General features: G+C 41.2%; 2 protein-coding genes across 14 annotated transcripts in view; both read right to left on the reverse strand.

Moving 5' to 3' along the window:
• The window catches only part of AGBL4 (AGBL carboxypeptidase 4), a 1,392,624-nt gene that overhangs the window by 504,269 nt on the left and 867,201 nt on the right, over positions 1–21,154 (reverse strand). The gene's annotated exons all lie outside the window — the stretch shown is intronic.
• BEND5 (BEN domain containing 5) overlaps positions 1–21,154 on the reverse strand; it is a 51,868-nt gene that overhangs the window by 10,956 nt on the left and 19,758 nt on the right. For 4 of the 13 annotated variants that reach the window (XM_005284893.5, XM_065553810.1, XM_065553808.1 and 1 more), the window contains exons 2-4: positions 18,670–18,803; positions 16,512–16,887; positions 7,079–7,227 (exon numbers count right to left, since the gene is read on the reverse strand). In XM_005284893.5, the coding sequence (XP_005284950.1) occupies positions 7,079–7,227; positions 16,512–16,887; positions 18,670–18,803 (659 nt within the window). Of the gene's footprint in view, positions 1–5,016; positions 5,150–7,078; positions 7,228–12,574; positions 12,867–16,511; positions 16,888–18,669; positions 18,804–19,794; positions 19,931–21,154 lie in introns of those variants that run through there. The other 9 variants (XM_065553819.1, XM_065553809.1, XM_065553815.1 and 6 more) reach the window with 5 other exon arrangements.

A 21,154-nucleotide genomic window follows, 5' to 3' on the forward strand; every position in this document is an offset into this window, starting at 1 on the left:
TGTATGAACACTAGTATTAGGTACTATAATAATAAATAATAATAATAATAATGATAATAAAGACTAGGCAAACTGAATTTGCTTAGTTTTGAACCCTGTCCAACATTGCATCCGAAGAAGTGAGGTTTTTACTCATGAAAGCTTATGCCCAAATAAATCTGTTAGTCTTTAAGGTGCCACCAGACTCCTTGTTGTTTTTGTAGATACAGACTAACACGGCTACCCCCTGATACCTGTCCAACATTGTGGGTCAGTAAGTTTGAGTCGAACTCTTACATTTTGTGTTTCACTTTCCTTTGTTTTTCCAGTCCTTTTACTCTTAACTCCTCTCCCCCTCCCCGCCGATAGTCTCTCTCCTGAAAGACTATGATAAAAGGACCAGAAATAGGACAGAGAAAAATTATAATTAGCAAGTATATCTAGTACTCTCTATATGCACTGTATTCAAGCCAATCACTTGGGCCAGCCTAATTTGAGAGCATTTTTCCTTGCCTATTCTTAGTACACAGCATAGGCTTCCCTTTTACCAGGAGAACCCAATTTACTCAAATCACACTTTGGGAGGTGGTGGGGAGGGAAGAACACTATGGGCCAAATTCTGGTTCCACTGAAGTCTGTGATAAACCTCATGTTGACTTCAATTGGAGTTGGATTAGCCCCCCGTTTAAATTACAAGGGTGGTGGTTGGTGAGGTGGAAGGAGGAGTTCAGCACTCCAATTAATTGTTAACCCTTTGAACCCAAAAGACTGCGTGCAAGCTTCACAAAACCTAATTCCAGCAATGAAGTTTGTCCATTCCTAATAGCTACAACTGAACTACTATTATGGAGAAATGCAACAATATTTCTGTAAAACTGTAAAAGGAAAAGGGAAGGAAGAAGGGAGCTTCCTTCCTTAGAATTTTCAAATGGACAAAATCCTAAAGGGTGTGTGTGGGGGGAGAGATAATGGACACAAGTATTGTGACAGCCCAAGTTCAGTTTTCACAACAATTGAGAATTTTTTTAAAAACTTTTACAGCATGAAAAAAGGAAAATAGTCTAACAGTAAACTTAAGTTTTTTTTTTAAACATCTTTCATGTTGAATGATCTAAAATTATATCTATGTTACTCACAAAAGATCTGCATTGCACAGCTCACACATAAAGGAGTGACTTTATACATGCAAAGAGTCTTATTACGTTCACTGAAAATGGGCAAAGACATTTTTAAATTTCATAGGTCCAACCTCTGAGTCTCTGTTAGTCAAAATTCTCAGTGACTTCAACTGGAGTTTTTCCTGAATTAGGACTGCAAGCTATTGCCTGAAAATCATTTTTATTATAACAGTGTCTGTGATATGGTGTATTCGGCCTTTGTGGCTCCCTGCTGGGAGCCCTGTGGTCCTACTACACCCCATCCCAAGTAGCAGCAAGGTGAAACGAAAAGAGCAGCAAAGGAGGTCCTTCAACTTTGCCCACAGAGGAGTCTCCAGAGTGGCCATTTTGGAAACTAGAGAGACCTGGTCCTCCAAAAAGCTAGAAAGGCAAGCAACAGCCAACCAAGGCCCTGGTGACCCAAATAAGAGGAGCTGCCTGGCCTTAGCAGTCCTGGCCAAAGGAACTTGAAGAATAGCCAGAGTTTGTTTTCTGACTGCGTTTTGTTTGCATAGCTTGCTTTGAATGGAGGGTGGGAGGGGAGGACCTGAGATAAGGATAAAGCTAAAGGGCCCAGGTGGGAAAACACCAAGGAAAAAAAAGCAGAAAAAAAACTAATCAAACAGTATGTGGCCACTGTGTATAGAGCCCCTGGGTTGGAACTCGGAGTAGTGGGTGGGCCCAGGTTCCTCTACTGGCCACAGGTAAAGTGGTATAAACCCCAAAGAAAGCATGGTGCTTATTTGTGAGCCTGAACAAAAGGCTGAATTTAAAGGGCCCCAGAGATGGGGCTGAAGACCCCAGCAAGGGCGAATAGATTGTTTATTTATTGGACTCTAATACCCCAGAAGGGGTTCATTTGGACTTTGAGGCTCCAGGGATGAAGGACTGCAATAACTGCTTCTGGGGGCATTCTGCACCAAAAAATTAAAAATTCTGCACACAATATTTGAAAATTCTGCATATTTTGTCAAAACAACACAATATAATCATGCCAGTTACCATTATTTCGGTAATTTATTTCAAAATATCTGTCAGCAAGGATGTCTAACAATATGGACAAAAAAAATATTCTGGTAATTTTTTTTTTTGGACAAATAGATTCCTTACTAGGCATATTAATACAGAACTTTATGTAATAATTTAAATTACAATACAGAACTGTATTTCCTGAACCTGTCAGAAGCAGTGCAAAGGCTTGGGGGAGTCAGGGGTAATGGAGGAGCTGAGGGAGAGGGAAGGCACCTAGGAGTGAACCTGGAGGGTATTGGGTGTGGGTTGGAGGCTTTTCTAAAGGGAGAGGATTGTTAGGGTGTTGGGTAGGGTTACCATATTCAAACATTTAAAAAAAGAGGACACTCCACAGGGCCCCGGCCCAGCCCCAACCCCACCCCCTTCTCCGCCCCCATTCCAACCCCTTCCCCAGAGTCCCTGCCTCAACTCTGCCCCCTCCTCTGAGCACCCCGCATTCCCCCTCCTCCCTCCCGCTCTGATCTTGGTTGGGGGTTGCTAAGTGCTTCCCTGCTCCCCACTCGCCCCGCAGCCCCTATGCCCTTGCCTGCCCTGCTCCTCCTCACCCTGCAGTCTCTGCACCCCCCCTGCCCCTGCAGCCTCTGTACCCCCTGCTCCCCACTCGCCCTGCAGCCTCTGCACCCCCCGTCCCTGCAGCCTCTGTGCCCCCTGCTCCCCACTTGCCCTGCAGCCTCTGCACCCCCCCGCCACCTGCCCTGCTCCCCCCGCTCACCCGGCAGAGGGAGAAATGCAGGCTCCACGTGGAATCAAACACAGCCACGCTGCTCTGTGGGGGAGGGGGGAGCGGGGGAGGGGGAGGGACTCTGGCTGCTAGAGGCCCTAGTGGCTGCGAGCGGCTTTCAATCAGGCCAGGCGTCCAATCAGCCGCGCCACACTCCGCATGAGGGGAAGGGGGAAATCCCGGACATTTCTACTTGATTAGAAATCCCCCCCGGACGGCCATTTAACACTGAAAAAGCCAGACATGTCCGGGGAAAGCCGGACGGATGGTAATCCTAGTGTTGGGAAGCTTCCCCCATGCAGACCCTGGCTGACCCCAAGCCTCTTCCATTCAGTCAGGCACGTCTGCCCCGTTCCTGCACCCCTCATCCCCTCACCCCCAAAGCTTTGCAGCCCTCATCCCGTCCTCACTAGCTCCTGAGCCCATGCTCCAGTCTGTCTCCCCCCACCCCCCATAGCCATTCTGAACCCCACAGCAGCCCTTTGTGCCCCACTCTGTTCTAATCTGGCGCCGCAGACAGGGTGATGTTATGAACTCTACTCCTAGGGCAGTTCTGCTGCACTGGGCATAGAATTTTGTATTTTGCCCCAGAAGTGCTGCAGTTCTGCCTTTTGCCCACCAGAGGCCGCTGTGGCACCAGAACAGCCAGCTGCATTAATGATGGCTGTTCTAGTGCCACAGCAGCCTCTGGTGGGCAAAAAGCAGAACTGCAGCACTTGGGCAAAATGTTTTTATGCGGGAAAATACAAAATTATGCGGGACAGATGAATTCTGTGTGTCCGCAGATGCGCAGAATTCCCCCAGGAGTAAATACCGCACCCAGCTGTAAGGAGGCAATCAAGAGATGACGGTCCCTTCAGTGTCCTTAAGTAGCATTGTTTAAAACCTTAACTGTCGAAATATTAATGTTCTAGTTACTGATTGCCACATGGCAATCAAGTAATGAGTCTAGCTTTTTTAAAAGCATGAACACAAGCAAATTGCCTCTTCTGTATATAATTTCTTCAGACAGTGGTGAAACTGCAAAAGGCAGATTATAGTTTGTTTGTTTTAAACTAGTCATGCGTAAAAATATTCCTTTCATGACCAGATATTTTAAAGAATCTTACAACATAGGTAAAAAAAAAAAAAAAAAATGGACAAACAAGTTACATAATCCTCAATATACAATTACTTCCTTCTCCCCACTCTGATCAGTCTCTATATAATTACTATTTATTTATTTATTTTAAAGCACTCTCTTTTGGTTCCATCTCCATACCCTGTAAAACAACTCCAATCACAGCCAGCAGCTAGTGCTCAGAAGTCAGGATGATTTTGGATTTTCCAAGACTAAAATACAAATACTCTAAATAAGAAACACAATGGAGTTGTTTAGAATATTTCATGGAGATTTAAAACAAAAAATCAGTAGCATTCTGAAGTGCTGAATTCTGGGTTTGACTACTAAATGAAAACCAGAAAGCTGAATGCTCCATTTTATCAAAAAGCTAAGTATAGCGTATTCCAGGGTACAGCTAGCAGCTCCATATTAACATGCATAGATGCCTTAGTCTCTTTCTAGGCCTTAAGTACGTCATGTATTCACGAGTTTTTACTTAAAATATTTTAAAATAGCCCATTATAAGAAACATTGTTTGAAAGATGAATCTTTAAAAAGTCTCCCCATTCTTGAGAGCTTTTCATTTATTCGAAGGAAATGTTATTGTTGGTATCAAACAGATGTCTGTGGTTATAGTAGGCCACTTGACCACAGGAATCCTAGGTTCTCTTTTATATTTCCAGCTCTGTTGCTAACTTGCTGTATATTCTTAGGCAAGTAACTTATTCCCCCATCCTCTTTTTACCCTTCTGTAAAACTGGCATGATAATACTTATCTACTACTCTCAGAGGTACTGCTGTGAGGCCTAATGAAATCAGTTTTGTAAGTATTTTGTGATCTTTGGATGACAGGCACCAACCAAGTGTAAGATCCTTTGCCTGTTGAAGTCAATGGGAGCTTTGCCACTAAAATCACTGAGCTCAGGATCAACCTCCAAGAACAAAACAAACAACAAGAACAGAATACTTTAGTAACCATGACAACATGAACAATGTATCTAACACACACCACAGGCTCTTCTTACATTTTCTTCTTTAATGCTGTCCTCTCTTTTGGGATAGAGAAGAGTTTCTCTGACATGAGTGAGAATCCTACCATGATCACAGCCAATACCCCAAAGTGTGAAGTTTGTAAAATAGCCTTTCTACAACTCCACTGCAGATCAGGTTAACAAAAAGAATGGTATGAATTAGTGAAAACGTTAAAAACTGGCCATCTTAAGTGTGTCACCAAAATATATCAATTGTTTTTAAATGGTTACAATGATCTAAATCCCAATAAACAAAGTGTTTTGATATCTCTGTTAAAATACATAACAATGAATTATTATTATAACTTCATATTCAAGGGAAATGTCAAAAACCAGATACAATCAATAGTGTGATGTTGATTTTAAGGTGAAATAGAATGTGCTATGTTTTTCTGCCACTATAACTATGTTAAATAATATTTGGTAGCCAAAAGGAGCACGGGGGAGCCTGATGTGGCTATTGCTTTCTAGAGTTTTCTCCAACTGCGGCACTAATTGCATACACATCCCAAGCATGGGGATCTGCTGAGCATGGTATAATTTCAGTGGATTTACGTAAACACTAAAGTTTATTCATTGTGTCCTTTTCCGTATATTGACTGTGTGCATTCACTTCAAAGTATCATTGATCATCTTACCACCAATTATCAGTTTCAAATATGGTACATATTTGTCTTTTACTTAGGGATTAGTACCCGCAACCCCATGCTGTCACATAGGTGTAATTCGTAAAGTCATAAATGTAAAAAAGTTGAAAACAGCTGAGAACTTAAAAACTGGACAGTAACAAGTCATGAACCTCCAGTGATGACAGAACCTGGTGAACAACAAGAGTTCTCAACCATGTTTGTAGTTGTTTCCATTGTCTCACACTAACTCAAACATTTTAAATACTCAGAGTGACGTTTGGCGTTGTGGTATGTGCTGATCGTGCTGTTGAATGGAGGGCTGTGTTGTGCTGGAAGAGATATGAATTTGTACACATTGCAAAGGAAGGGTATATGTTGTGATGAGGCATGTTTGGGGTTACTGTGTGTGCTGATTGCAGTATGTGGGGGTGGTTGTGTTGATTTGTGTCTAGAGAGGGTTGCATTGAGAGATGTGTGTTTTGTGCAGGTAGCAGTTGCCAAAATCTACAGTCTCCCTCATGCAACAAATGAAACTGTTGCATTCAACTTGGCTGTAGAGTAAAGGAGGCAATTGGTTGAGTTACCTCTGAGATCACAGTGGTCTAGAACTTTTGGCATGCCACAGATACATGCTTTCTGTAGCTGTACACTGTATGGGTGTAATTTTTCAAGTCAAAATGGCTGCTAATTTAAAAACTGGACGGTAACAGATCACAATACCCAGTGACATAGGTGCCGACTTCTACTGGCCCCGGTAGGTGCTCGACCCCACTCTGCCGCTGGCCCCACCCTGACTCCACTCCCTTCCGTCCCCATTCCAAACCCTTCCCCAATGTCCCCGCCCCAACTCAGCCCCCTCCCTGCCCCTATTCCAACTCCTTCCCCAAATCCTTGCTCCGGCCCTGCCTCCTCCTCTGAGCACACCATGTTTCCACTCCTCCCCCCTCCCTCCCAGAGCTTGCTACAGCTGTTTGGCGGCGGCAAGCGCTGGGAGGTAGGCCGAGGAACGGGGACGTGGCGCAATCAGGGGAGGAGGTGGTGTGGGAAGCTTGACTGCTGCTGGGTGCAGAGCACCCACTAATTTTTCCCTGTGGGTGCTCCAGCCCCGGAGCACCCACAGAGTCGGCGCCTACGCCCAGTGATGATTCATCCTGATAATATTCTGAATTAAAAAAGAGCCACCAACCATGTTTGTAGCTATTTCCATCATTTCCTACCAACTCTACAGACATAAGCTTCTGAGTGATACACAGAGTGATGTTCCTGTAATCTTATTATACAAATACTATTGTACTTTGTGAAAATTTAGGAAAACACCAAACACAGTAGTAGCTTACAGCAAAGATTCTAATGTCATGAAAGTTTGGTATGAAATCCACCTGAAGAACAGTTAAAAGACTATTTATAAAGTATTTAGTTTCAAATACCTTTCCGTTCTCGAGAATATACTTGTCCATTACTGGAACAGGGGCAGGATAATATGTTGATGTATTCGCTTCCTCACTGAATGTTTTCTGTATCTCAGGCTCAGGCTCAATTGATTCTGGTTTTCCTTTTTCAAGCTCAATGGCAGGACCTACACAGTTAAGAAAAGAGATTGGTCTGCTATCCCAAAGAACATGAAATCAATCATTTTACTGACCAATGGTCAGCATAGACCACCACATTAGTCATGTTTGTTTTAGAATGGAAGTGGGTCCAAAGCAAAACCCTTCATCTGAACAGTCCCCAATAAAAATCGGGGTAAGAATTGAGGCTCTAACCCATTCCTGCTTTAAACACTTAACGCTAAAGAATCATGCTTAAAAATAAGGGTGTGTATGGACAGTTCAAAGAATATGGGTGAAGGAGCTATAACCTGTACTCAAAGGAATGATAATACAACAGAGTTGAACATATAAACCAGAGGTGGTAACAGTTATCCTTCAAATTAGAAATACTGTATAGTGACTTGGAAAATTATGTGTTATCTATACTTTTTCATGGAAAAAATTAAAAATATTTAAAACGTTCTTTAAATAGGGGAATGTAAAATAAGAATGAATAGAAATGGTACAGATAAGTGAATGGACTTGGGATACTTATGCTAAAATTCCATAAATGTAAGGAACATCTCAGTGTTAACGCAACATAGATCAGGCAATCAAAATTCTAATGTATCAACTACAGATTTGTATTTTAATGTAATCAACAAAAATTAAGCGCAGCTTAAACAATGGAAGATTGCTAAGCAGATGTTTGAAGTTTCTAAGGAAGATAAATTAACTATCAATGACACCAGCTCTTCAGAATTCTCCCCCCTCCCCACCAGATCTGCTACTACAAAGTGATCCTAAACGGGTCAAATAATACAATTTGTGAACTGGATTTTATAACTTCATTAATTATAACTGTGATAGCACCAGTAAATACAGTCTAAGGCGCCGATCCTGAAAGCAAACCACAGGATACCACATGAAGCTCCATTAGAGACAATGTAGTTTTGTACAGGTACAGGTCAGTATAGTATCAGTTGCAGGATCAGGACCAAAGGACAAGAATAACTCTCATATTCCCTAGAACTACACTATGATGGAGTGAGTTAGCATTGCATATCTAACATTTGAGTCTTGAATAACCACAAAACTAATTTAATAACCTTTAACTGTGGAAATGAGTCTCAGCAGTTGCCGTCTCTCTTTTTGTATACATAGCCCCAAGTTTTGTCTTGCTCTAACCCAGCAAATCAGACTGCGGTTTCAGCTAATGGCAGTATAGCTGCTGTATCATATTTCTTGGACATTCGCTGTATCTGAAACTATTATGGCATCTTTTACTCCTTATGCTGCACAGAATCATATGAAAGCTTAGTATGCAAAAAATAGCAATTTCCCCATGTGGCTTAACATTGCTTGTACATGATGTAAATATCAGTTATTTTGCACTTGGAACTAGTGGGATGCATTTAGCTTATTGTCAAGGACCAAAAATTCCAGTTCTTTGGACAACTCTATTCTGCAGTGACAACTATTGGGTTTCTTAGGAAATGAATGCAAGTATGGTACCAATACAGGACCACACGAAAGACAGAACATTTGCATTATAGTTTCACAGCAGCATCCACAGACATCTGCAACATCATACACAAGCAGACACTGATGTTGGCACCAAATAAAGACTGAACAGTTCCATTTAAAACTGACAAAACCACGCATAGCAGTAGATCACCTGCAAGACTCTCTTTTATGAGTGGATGTGGTAGAAATGTTCAACCTCTTCCCACATTCTTTAATGAACTGAACAAGCAGGGTACTGATACACAACTACCCTAAAGCAGCGGTTTTCAACCTGTGATCTGTGGATTCCTGGAAGTCCACAGACCATGTCTAAGGGGTCTATGAAAATAAAGTTTCAGATCCCAGAAAAGGCATTAAGAACATAAGAACGGCCATACAGGGTCAGACCAAGGGTCCATCTAGCCCAGTATCCTGTCTTCCAACAGTGGCCAATGCCAGGTGCCCCAGAGGGAATGAACAGAACAGGTAATCATCAAGTGATCCATCCCCTGTCGTCCATTCCCAGCTTCTGGCAAACAGAGCCTAGGGACACCATCCCTGCCCATCCTGGCTAATAGCCATTGATGGACCTATCTTCCATTACTTATCTGGTTCTTTTTTGAACCCTTTTATAGTCATGGCCTTCACAACATCCTCTGGCAAAGAGTTCCACAGACTGACACTGTGCGTTGTGTGAAAAAAATACTTCCGTTTGTTTTAAACCCTCTATTAATTTCATTGGGTGACCCCTACTTGTGTTATGAGAAGGACTAAACAACACATCCTTATTTACTTTGTTTTTCTGATCAAAAGTATTTGAATACCCCCACCTACAGGCCAAAATCCGGAAGTGTTGTCATTACCACAGAAGCCCACAGTTTAGCCCCCTTTCTCACGGTTGTGTCAACTGCCACGCCGAGCACGTGCAACATTTACAGTTGAATTCTGTTCAGTCAGTTTTCAGTGTAAGACTTCTATGGTAGGAGTTCGCAGACCAGAGGTTGAATTTCCAAAAGGGCTGCATCTCTATTCCAAATTGTTTAAGGGTCTGCACATGAAACAAACCACTGCCCTAGAGATTGTCTTGACTATAGGCAGGGAATAGAACATTCCTGCCTTTTCTTGATGCAAACTGTTCAATGAGCTCAAGGAAAGTAATCCTCAAGATGTACAATTCTGTGCTTTGAAGGAAAATTCAGGGGGGGGGAAAAACCAAACAAAAAAACCTACGTTGAAGTATTTTCTTCCTAGACTGAAAAGTGTTTCTTGGTTTAAACATTTATGCTATTTTCTACTTGGAGGTTTTTTTACTGTTTGTTTACAGCCAGTATATTGCCACAGCTGGGGTTTGGTTTCCAGATTTCCCTAAAGAAGAGTAACTGGTAAAAGTCCACTGTAGCAGCAAGTCTCAGGAGCCACAAAAATATCAAATTTAACTGATGCTTTATTGCTTGGAAGCCACAGACACAAAGCCTTAAAAATGCCTTATTTTATACTCTAAAAGCTTGCTCCCTCCCCTCCAAAAACCCATAAAGCTGCATCTAACTGGCTAGGCTTCACAGTTCTTTTCACTAAGTACTCAAGACTGCATTTTCAGCACAGCATGTTGTGAATTAGACATGCAACTCACTCTATTGCTTTATTGCTAATGGGAGTTGCGTGCCTAATTTGCCATGCACCACACTTTAAATTTACTTTTTAAAGTTTCTCTCTCTTTGTAGCTTTTTTTGCTCTCTCTTTTTTTGTTTTTCTAAATAAAGGGAGGGAGGGAGCGAGTGAAAGAAATTGGCCACGGCGCCAAGGCTCAAAAATGCGAATATTTACTACATAATGATTATTTTAAAATACAGCAAAGACAATTTTTAAGAATGGGAAAAAGTAAAGAAGCCTTTCAAGTTCACTCCGAATTTTCAGTTTTTCTTTAGGGGGAGGGTTTCTGAATTAGTGGTTGCTCAATATGGAACCACAATAGCTTCAGCTGCAGTATCAGATGCCAGGCTTTCCACCGTGTGTGGATCACCTCATTCTCTCAAAGACACATTGCAGGCTTTGATGCTACTTGAGATGCGTGGAGGTGCATTGTTCAGCACTTCCCTTTTGTGGCAGGAAGCCTCTGCTTTTCCCCATGTCTACTAGAAAGGGACCGCACATGACATTAGAGGAATCTGGGAAATCTTGGATTTTTAGACACTGTTCTTGATTTGCTGCCTATTTACTATTACTCATGGTGCTGCAGTAAATGTCTGTTTGTTCAGTTCTACTGCCATTTGCTTTTAAGACTCTGACTCTCTCTTTCACTGAGAGAGAGAGAGAGAGGGGCCTGGTCCCCACTAACCCCCCACTTCGGACTAAGGTACGCAAATTCAGCTACGTTAATAACGTAGCTGAATTCGAAGTACCTTAGTCCGAACTTACCGCGGGTCCAGAAGCGGCAGGAAGGCTCCCCCGTCGATGCCGCGTACTCCTCTCGGTGAGCTGGAGTACCGGCGTCGACGGCGAGCACTTCCGGGATCGATCCGGGATCGATTTATCGCGTCTTAACCAGACGCGATAAATCGATCCCAGAACATCAATTGCCTGCCGCCGGACCCTCCGGTAAGTGAAGACGTACCCAGAGTCCAGAAAGCAGCTGCATATGGCCATGTGAGAATTCTTCTGGTGTGGGGCAATTCTCCGCTGGTGCTGTACCAGCATATCCAGCTCCTCCTCCACTCCGGTTCCCAGGCAGGGATGAGGATGCGGCTGAAATTCAACGTGTTCCTGCTAGGCTCAGTTGGGGTAATGGTTCCATACTGACTGTAGCCATCCAGTATAAATTGGAACAGCCTTGGGCTGCTCTTACCTATGTCACAACTCAGGATGACACAGACCTGGCCCCAAGAATGAAGAAGCTGTAACTAGATAAGCTGGAAGATAAGCAAAGAATTTGGGTGAATCTCTCCCTTTCTGTCCTACTGCAATACTAAGAATTAAGAGTATAGTGTGAAAACCATCATAAGTGTAAGAGGCTGGTAGAACTAGCTAGAGCCATGCATTGTTCCTGTAAGAGATGTGCAATCTTCTCAATAGAACACTACTGCTTCTAGAATCATCCTCTGAGTCGATACGGACAATCAATCATACTAAATTGTGCAGTGCTTACCCAATGTGAACCCTGTTATCCTCTAACATTTTTATATTATTCAAATCCATATCACTCGTGATCCCAGTAATATTTGGAGCTGGACTTCCAGAGGAGAAATGTCTACACTGAAATAAGAGATCCCTGGCACGACTGTGGCTGGCCCAGGTCAGCAGACACTCGCTCGTGGAGCTCAGGCTATGGGACTAAAAATTGCTGTGCAGCTGTTCAGGCTCGGGCTGGACCCTGGGACCCTCCTCCCTTGTGAGGTCCGAGAGCCCGGGCTTCAGTCCCGAGCCCAAACATAAACATACCAATTTTACAGCCCCATGAGCACAAATCAGCTGACTCAAGCCAGCCCTGGGTGTTCAACTGCTGCACAGGTGTACCCAACATGTACTGGATCATGCAGCCCCTTACATAAGGGCAAGATTGTGCCCAGTCAGGTGTATTACACAGAGGAGAGGGAAAGTGGTCAAAAATAGTCTTTGCATGTGTGCAGAGGCCTAGCACTATATGATCCTGGCTAGAGAGGTGAATGCCATGGCAGTGCATCCCCTCCAAGCAGCAGAGGAAATATCCATTGAACCAAAACCCTTGAAGAGGTGCAGCATGTACTTTCTCCCCCACCCCTTTGCTCCCTGGAACTCTAGGAGATATTGTGTCTCCATGAAACCGTGTACTGCTGCACCACCTCAAATGAAAGGTTATGTCTTAACATCAGAATAGAGCCCTTAATATTTCATAAAGAATAGCGAAATACTGACCATCTTATTCTCCTCCTGATGCATCTGAGGATGCTGTGTCAGCTATGGCAAGTCATTTCCAAGGCCCTTGTATAATAAATTGCAACTCAGTATAATAATGTAAAGGGCTATGAACACTGATATTCACACTGTCAGTGGGGCAGCAAGTTCCAGTAACAGAGAAAGAGATTAACTGAACTTTCTTCTACATTTGGCCTTCAAGTTTAAAACATCAGCAATAATACACGTTTCCCCCAGCTGTGATTCATCCGTACAAAACAGCTGTCATCTCACACAAAGAAAGTGTAAGTCCCTAGGTGAAACAGAAATGCAATTAGTTTGCATTAACAGTAGCCTGCTAAAAGTATAACTTCACATAAATTATGTGCAATTTGAAACTCTAGGTTCATAAACTCACCATAACAACTAAATACAAATCCAAGACACTACCCTTTTAAACTATTTTCATGGACAGCACATATTCACAACCATCATAAAGTAACCATTTTGTTTTGTTTGAGATTCCCCCTCTTATCACAATTGAAGTCTGCAGTAGTTCCACATTTCTAACCATAAACTAATTTTGCATCTATTTTCCCAAGGGCTGACACTTTTTCTATTTTAATATAACCATTACAGGAAATGGACATTGAATTATCTGCATTTGCTGCTTCAAGTCTTGACAGAATGTATATGGCTACATTTAGGTCCAACTTTTACCTTTGCACATTAATAACCCCACCAAAACCAACAGGACTGTATGGATTTCGGGAAGAATTTAATACGCAAACTATACAGTCAAACACTCCACAAAGGCTAGGAATCCAAGTACTTTCTAATGTTTAAGGGATTCCCCACCCGTATATTAAAAACAATGGAACTTTCTAAATTAATATGCACATCTGGACAGGGATTGAATACAAAATTTAAAAAGCGCAAACCTTCATTTTTTATAGTGTCCCAAAATTACAGAGTACAACAAACGTGTTTGCTCTGTATAGGAGTGCAAAGGAGGCGGAAGAGGCAACGAGCTTTCCATTTCCTTTGCAAAGGTCTAATACAACAGCATCCTTGAACACTGCTAGTGCTGCTGCTTCTTATAGCTTTCTCCAAAGTGTGGAGGGGGAGGGAGGAGGAGATAAGGGCAATGGGAGAAGCAGATGTGACCAAGCAGAGAGGTTACTCCTGGGGGAATTCTACACCAGTGTGTGTGTGTGTGTGTGTGCGTGCGCACGCGCAATTCATGTCCCACACAGATTTTTTTCTTCCTCTGCAGGAAATGTGTTCTGCTGGGGTGGCACTACAGTTATGACTTTCACTCACCAGGGGCTGCTGTGGTGCCAAAACAGAGGGCAGCTGGCTCCCTGGCCACAGCAGCCAATAGGGGGGAGAAGAGGCTGCATTCCTCACAGCACCCTACCCATGGGGCCAGAGGAGGCGGCACGGGGCTGCTGGTGGGGTCACATAGACTGGGGATCAGAAGGGCTAGTGGGGGGAGGGAAGACAGACTGGGGCAGGGACTGAATCGGAGTGCAGGGACACTTGGGGACAGGGGCAGATGTGCATGACTCAATAGGGGAGGCTAGGGATCAGCATGGGGGAGACTCCCCAACTCCCTAACAATCCCTCCCCACCACCCAAAAAAACAAACCTGTTCCATACTTCTCCCACCCACACGTAACAACCCTCCAGGTTCACTCTCAAGCTCCTTCCCAGAAATTACTTCTCTCTCCCCCTCAGCTCCTCCCTTACCCCTGACTCCCCCAAGCCTTCTGAGGGGTGGTGGAAATACAGTTCTGTATGGTAGTTTAAATGAATTACTTAAAATTCTGTATTAATATGCCAAGTAAGGAATCTATTTGTCAAAAAACATTTCCTGAATCCTTTTTGTTGTATGTATTGTTACAGACATACTTGCTTACAAAAAGGTACTCTGAAATAAAATTACCAAAATAATTGAAATTGGCATGATTATATTGTGTTATTTTGACAAATAAAATATGCAGAATTTTAAAATAGTGTGCAGAATTTAATTTTTTGGCACAGAATTCCCCCAGGAGTCGGAGATGGGAGCTGCACCCTCTTCAGGAGTGAAGCAGTGACCAGATCAATGGGACGCACTATCCATTTCTGCAAAGCGGACCACAGGGTTGGAACTGCATGAAGTTTGTCTTCAGCAAAATCACTCCCAATAGTGAATAGATAAGCCAGGTATTGGAAAAAGGTGCTACTAGTTTCACTAGTTCATTGCAGAGAGCCTATTTCTATAAATGTCTAGATTCATCACTCAAAACTGAAATAGTTAAAAAAAAAATCTGCTGAATGGATTTCTTCAATGCTGGTGGTATTAATTATCATTAAAATCGTGCCAGATTGATGCATTAGAAACTCAAGTCCACTATCTAGAGAATATATTTGGCATGGGCAACACCTTTTCAAGTTTTTTTCACCAGTCTATGCAAAGATGTATCAAATCCCTATTGAAGAAACTATCCCTAGGAATGAAAGGATAGTCCATAGCCTGTGTTCATTCCAGTTTTGGCCTCACAACTGAGACTACCAGCAAGCACGCCCAATAGAACAATGATTAGCAGACTTGCCTGCTAATATCTGGACTGACAATTCACATATGTCCTACTATCGGCTAAATGAACATCTTTTCATCCAAGGAGAATTTCAGAGAACTCACTGGAATTTACAACCACCCACACTGTGTCTTTGATACTGTGGGGAAAGCCTTGCTTATTTATGTTTACATGCCCTTTAATTAATTACTCTGGGTATTCACCATACTAAATACATCTTAAATCTTTGGAGTCAATTTTTCAAAGTGAATGTCAATCAAGCACACTTTAATGTGTGCAAAAACCATGAACATGTAATTTTTCACATCCAACATCTTGTGTGGACAAAACTCAGATTGGCACGCAAACCACATACACTCATGCAAATCTAGCAGGTGGCCCCCTACTCAAATTATGTGTGAAAATCTACTTCTACATGTCCCAAAACAGACATGGAAAACAGCATGCCAAAGCTTGGGCGTGTAACCTATAACTGCAAATTACAGTGGCCAGGACTTGACTATGGTCCCTTTTGACTATTGGGCTCTGAATTTTATTTACAAATAAAAACAAATATGGAAACTATTTTTAAAATCATAATGAAGCATTCAAGTTTTATCACCCCCAGCGACACAGATTACTATTCTGCACCAATTCCAATATAATAGTTAAATAGTTATCACTGAACAACAAAAACCAAAAAAAAAAGTGCCATTGATTCAAGCTATTTGGCATCTAAATCCAAAATTGTATAAAACCTGCATTTAATAACCAACAACATTCTTTATAATGGATCATTGTGAAGATTAAAAAATATACTTATGTTGATGAATAGCCCATAATTTCTCAAATACCTTGGCTGTTTAAATCAAATGCCAAAAGGTTCAAGAACATAATCTAATGACCTACAAAAAGTTTTAAAAAGCCAAAACTTGGTTATTTATTCATAATAAAGAAACCTTAAACAAAAACCCCACAAACAGCTGCAATAGTAAGACCTTATGGTCTACAGTTATTGTGCGCTGAATGGAATTTTTTTTTAAATGTAAATTAATAAAGGAAAGACAGATATGTTCCAAAGATAAACTTTACTACAACTTTCAGCTTGGGGTGAAAGTTCAGTTCTTTTAAAAAAAAAAAGAAAAAAAAGTACTTTAACATGGAAACTCTGAGTCAGACTTACCGGCACAAAGACCGCTGCTATCATTAAAGAAAGATCCAGAGGCGCATGGTGTACAAACCCAATATGAACAGCGCAACTGAAGTGGAAAAAGCTCTTTAACAGGCAAAGTCCTGTTTGCCCCCCATCCCTATACCTGGAAGACGTTTCAGTTTCTATTTTTAAGATATTGTAAAGCCTGTTAAAACTAGTCCCATATATATCGAGCACTTACCACTGCCTAGTCTCAGAAGCAGCACATCCTGAAGTCTCCTGTTCAAGTCTCTGAGCTCTTTCATTTCTGACACTAATGCCCCATACTCCTTTAGCTTTTTTGCCTGCTGCACAAGCTGTCTCCGTGTTCTCTCAAGTTCTTGCTGAATATGTCTCATTTCTTCTTGCTGCTGTTGGTAACTCCTCAACAATTCTTCATAGAGAACACGAGGAATTACAGCATCGTCCATGTTGTTGATGCCTTCCGAAGTCTCCATAAAGGTTTCCTCAGGGCTCGAACTACTACTGAGACTCATCCCGTTTTGCTTTTCTAGGCGAGCAACAACTGCTTCGATGCTTTTGTGTGTACCTTCACTTTGTTTCCTCCCATCTTGTCTCTGTGTGTTACAATAATACAGAACATTAGCAGAGCAGGAACTCAATACATAACATGAACTAAAACTCCAGCCTTCAGGACAATTAAGGCTGTTTTCCAAAAAAGTGAGACAAGGTCCACCTTACAAAAAAATGTTGCTCCTAAAGGATGCTTGTGAACACTCTTACCATAACTGAATTGTGTGTGTAATAATATGCAAACTTTAGGAACTGATGGAGGCCTTTCTTGGTTGCATTTGTCCAAATTGTGTGTGCAAGTGAAGTGTACTTTAGACAGACCTTTCCTATTTAAAAAAAAAAAAAAAAAAAAAAAAAAACTGGGCTTCTCCCTTTTGAAAGTCCGGCCCTTCATGTTTGGCATATATACAGTGTTTATATTTCCTTTCTGATTGTCTTAAAGGGAAAAAGGGTATCAATTATGTATTTCGTATGTTATCCATAATTGCAGGGTACTTTAAAAAACGACTGAAGTAGTGACTATATTTTTTTCACCAGTATAAAAAAGAGCAGTTTTACTGAGTTAAAGAGAGAAAATGGGTTGACAGAAGCACACCATTTGAAGCCATTTTATGAACTGAGGACTTGTCCTTTCAATCACTACGCAAACAAACTTCCACTGACTATCCCCACCCCCATGCATGCATACACACACACACCCCTCCCCATGAAAATAAATGAGTTATACTATTTGCAAGCACTGGAAAGGGAATTAGAATAATAAATTAGAGAATATACAATCTAGTCCCATCCCCCAGATCAAGAGATTCCTTATATATTAGTACTGCATTGCAGATGTTTAATTTCCAGTGAACTTCTAGCAGCAATTTACCTTTGCTCTCTCTCACAGTAGTCCAAACCCTATTATTAAATGCATACTCCTTTGTAAAGGGTCTGGATGATGGTATTACCATGTATCACTATAGGCAAAAAGTCACCAGTTTTTTCAACTGGCCAAATATAGAAAGAGTATTTGAATTTCCAAGTAACTGACAGGAAAACAAACCTAGCTCATGGGTTAACACACCAAAAACTGATGCTATCAATTCCCATACCACGTCCATGAGTAAAATGTGGCAGAAAATGAGATTATTCAATGTTATTCCTGCACCATACATGCTCTAAAAAATGCCATCCCACCATAAATAAATCTACTAGTACAATTCCTGCACCTAGACAACACATGAAGCCACAAAGCAATATCCCTTCCCCCCCACCTCCCAAGGTTGGCAGACTTTTAAAAGGAGAAGTTACTTGAAAACAAAAACAAAAAAAATTACAGTTTTTGACATCTCAACCTGAGGAGACCACTGACCTCTATACCAGAGGGATTCAATCTTGTTAGTTTTTCTTCCCACCCATTTCTTTAGTCTGGACTTTCACAGCACTCTGTTCTATTCAAGACAAGCTGAGTACAATGGGTTAAAAAGTGCCACCCAAGAACAGCTGCTTAATAATAATGTAACTGGGGCAACCTGGGCCAAAGTTAAACAACACCGTTCCAAAAATCTCTAACAGCAATTCAGTTTTGCAGACTGTATAAACAAAAATAATTCTCAACTGCACATGAACTGGATTTCTGAAAAAGTGCTCTGTAAAGCAATTCAGAATTCTCACCCACAGCCCCTGCCCGCCAATATGACCCAATTACATCAATACAACGTTTTAAGGGGATGGAAAGCCAGCCTGGAATTCTTCAGCTATGACATGTGTGCATATGCCCCAAGCACTTTCACACACACAAACACCCAAAAAAAACAAAAAAAAACAAAAAAAAACTTCAATACCTTACTGTGTCTAAGCTCCACATCTTCTTCCCCATAATCTGTAACCTCCCCAGCTTCTTCTACGTGATTGAGAGAGAGTTTGGGGATTTTAATTTTCTTCTGCATCACACTGTTTTCAAGGTCAGTTTTGTCTTCTAAAATGTATATTAAAAATAAAAATGTTGTTACATTAATCAAAGTCTTCTTACTTCCAAATATTGCATGATTTAGGCAAGACCAGTTAAAAAAAAATTCCCATGCTTTACTCCCCTCAATATTCAATAGATCAAATTAATCCAGTGTAACTCCTCTGACACCCATTAACCACAATGGTGTTATACCAGGGACAACTTGGCCATATGTGATTGTGCATATTAAACAAAAAATGGCAAGTTAAATTTATGGGATAGTGATCAAATGCTTTAATGTATAGCTATTAGTACTAAAATAAAAGGTAGAAACCATTTGATGCTGTAAAGAATTCAACTCCCTAAGAACTACTTCCATTTCTTCAAATTATATTTATCAACAAGATCATATATATCATTCATAAACTGCTACTGAAAGTTCACATTCTGTTTAGGTCTAAAGTAAGAGAGAGTTTGGTAGTTTAATTGTAGGCCCTACTCAGCATGTGTCAACAGCACAAATCCAGCACATCGTCCGGAACAAATAGCAGATTCTGCAATGCTCAGGGCTGGAAAAACAGCGGGTCAGATTTGAGAGGCACTTGCAGAGAGCTGTGTGCAGAACCTGTACAGTGACCACTGACACCACCCCTATTTCTAGTTTATAATACTAATCCTTTGTCAGAGAAACAAAATCCAGACAATAAAAATGTATTTATCTTGAGACCCAGAGAGGGGCCTATGTAACAGTGATTTTACTGTTAAAATATTTTTCATATTTGAAGTATTCTACACAAGCTCCTAAGATATGTACTTTACGCGGTTATTCTTTGGGACATACTAGAGCCAAACCCTAGTTTTTCAAAAAGTGCCTTGGGAATCTTTAAACAGACAAAGTCTGTTTGTCCTGAACATAAAGTCAGTTATGGAACGGGGATAACTTTAGATTGTAAAGTCATGTGTTCTATTTGTACATTGGAAGATTATGAATAAGACAACAATCAGTCCTCTTATCCACCTTCGAACTGTAATCCATGAAATGTCCTATGAATATCTTTGAGAAGTGCAGTGTGGATACCAGTTGTGTGTGCTTAGTCACAGACTTCCACTTTTTCAAAATTAGCATCTCTCCACAGGACCTCCAATGGTTAGTTCTGACAGTGCAGAAAAGGGAAACAAAGGTAAATCACAGTTTAATGAGCAAGGCATTCATTAGAACCAGATTACACAGAGGAATGCAATTTATTTTGCTGCAGATAGAAATGGATTTCTTGTAGGCAAATGGTGATATTACAGCCCAAGGCTTTGTAAAGTAAAGAAGATGCAACAAACAAACAAAAGACAACCTGAAATGAAATTCAGATGGTAGCAATAGATACTAAGACAGATGGAAGAAGAAAGAAAAAAAACAAAAAATGTAGGCCTTATTTACATCTATCTCCATTCCCCAGTGCATTTTGCTTATGCCATTTTAACAAAATGGCAGTCTAACTGCTAGGTTTGGAAAAATCATGTCTGGAAACCATACAGAAGTAAGAGTGAAGTGGTCCATCCGTGTTGTCAGAGAGCAGGACAGGAAAATTAGATAGGCTTCTATAAGACTGAAGAAAAAAAAGATTTAGAGGTGATAAGGAGAGAGAGATAAAGGAGTACTGATTATCTCCTTGCAAGCAATTATCAAAAATTAAAACTTAATGAATAAAACTAACCCAGTGTTGGTGAAAGGCACTAGATGTAAAGCTCTTGTGCAAAGAAGTGCTATTTTTGCATAGTACAGGTATTGCACAGGCAAGCTGCAGAGCAAGTTCTCCTACAGTGCCTTGCAAATAAGTTTCAAACTAACCTGGAAGAGAGCCCTTTTCTATAGTTGGAAAATGGAAAGCAATCTCCATGGACCAATCGGATTCTTGTCCTAGAAACAAGACTGATACAACCCATTCACTTTGCATAGGTTACTAAAGCCATCAGATGTAATTTTCAAGTCACTACCAATCTGAGCCACATGCGAAGTAGGGACAATGAGGTAAAATCCCTAGTCTGTTAGTTACTGTTTTTCACCGTCAATGTGGCTCCTTTCAAATTCTGCAATTTGGTTTTCCCCTTTTTTGATTTTGGTGCTTATCTTGTGAAATTTACTAGAGACTGGACAGGTAGATTGAAGAAAACTCACATTCTCCTACACCAAACTTTTAGACATTATGGGAGGAAAAAATGGATGTATAAGTTAAAGCAACAGTTAGGACATTTTAATTTATTCAGCTAGCTTGGGAGCAACAGAATATATAATACTCTCTTATGGCTGGTTTGTTCTTCTAGGTCTATTTATGCTTAATACAATTTATCCAGCGTTTTAGATCTGAACAAGCTGAAAGAAAAAG

The sequence above is a fragment of the Chrysemys picta genome, chromosome 8 (genome assembly GCF_011386835.1).
Source record: "Chrysemys picta bellii isolate R12L10 chromosome 8, ASM1138683v2, whole genome shotgun sequence".
In the NCBI taxonomy this organism is placed as follows: domain Eukaryota; kingdom Metazoa; phylum Chordata; order Testudines; family Emydidae; genus Chrysemys; species Chrysemys picta.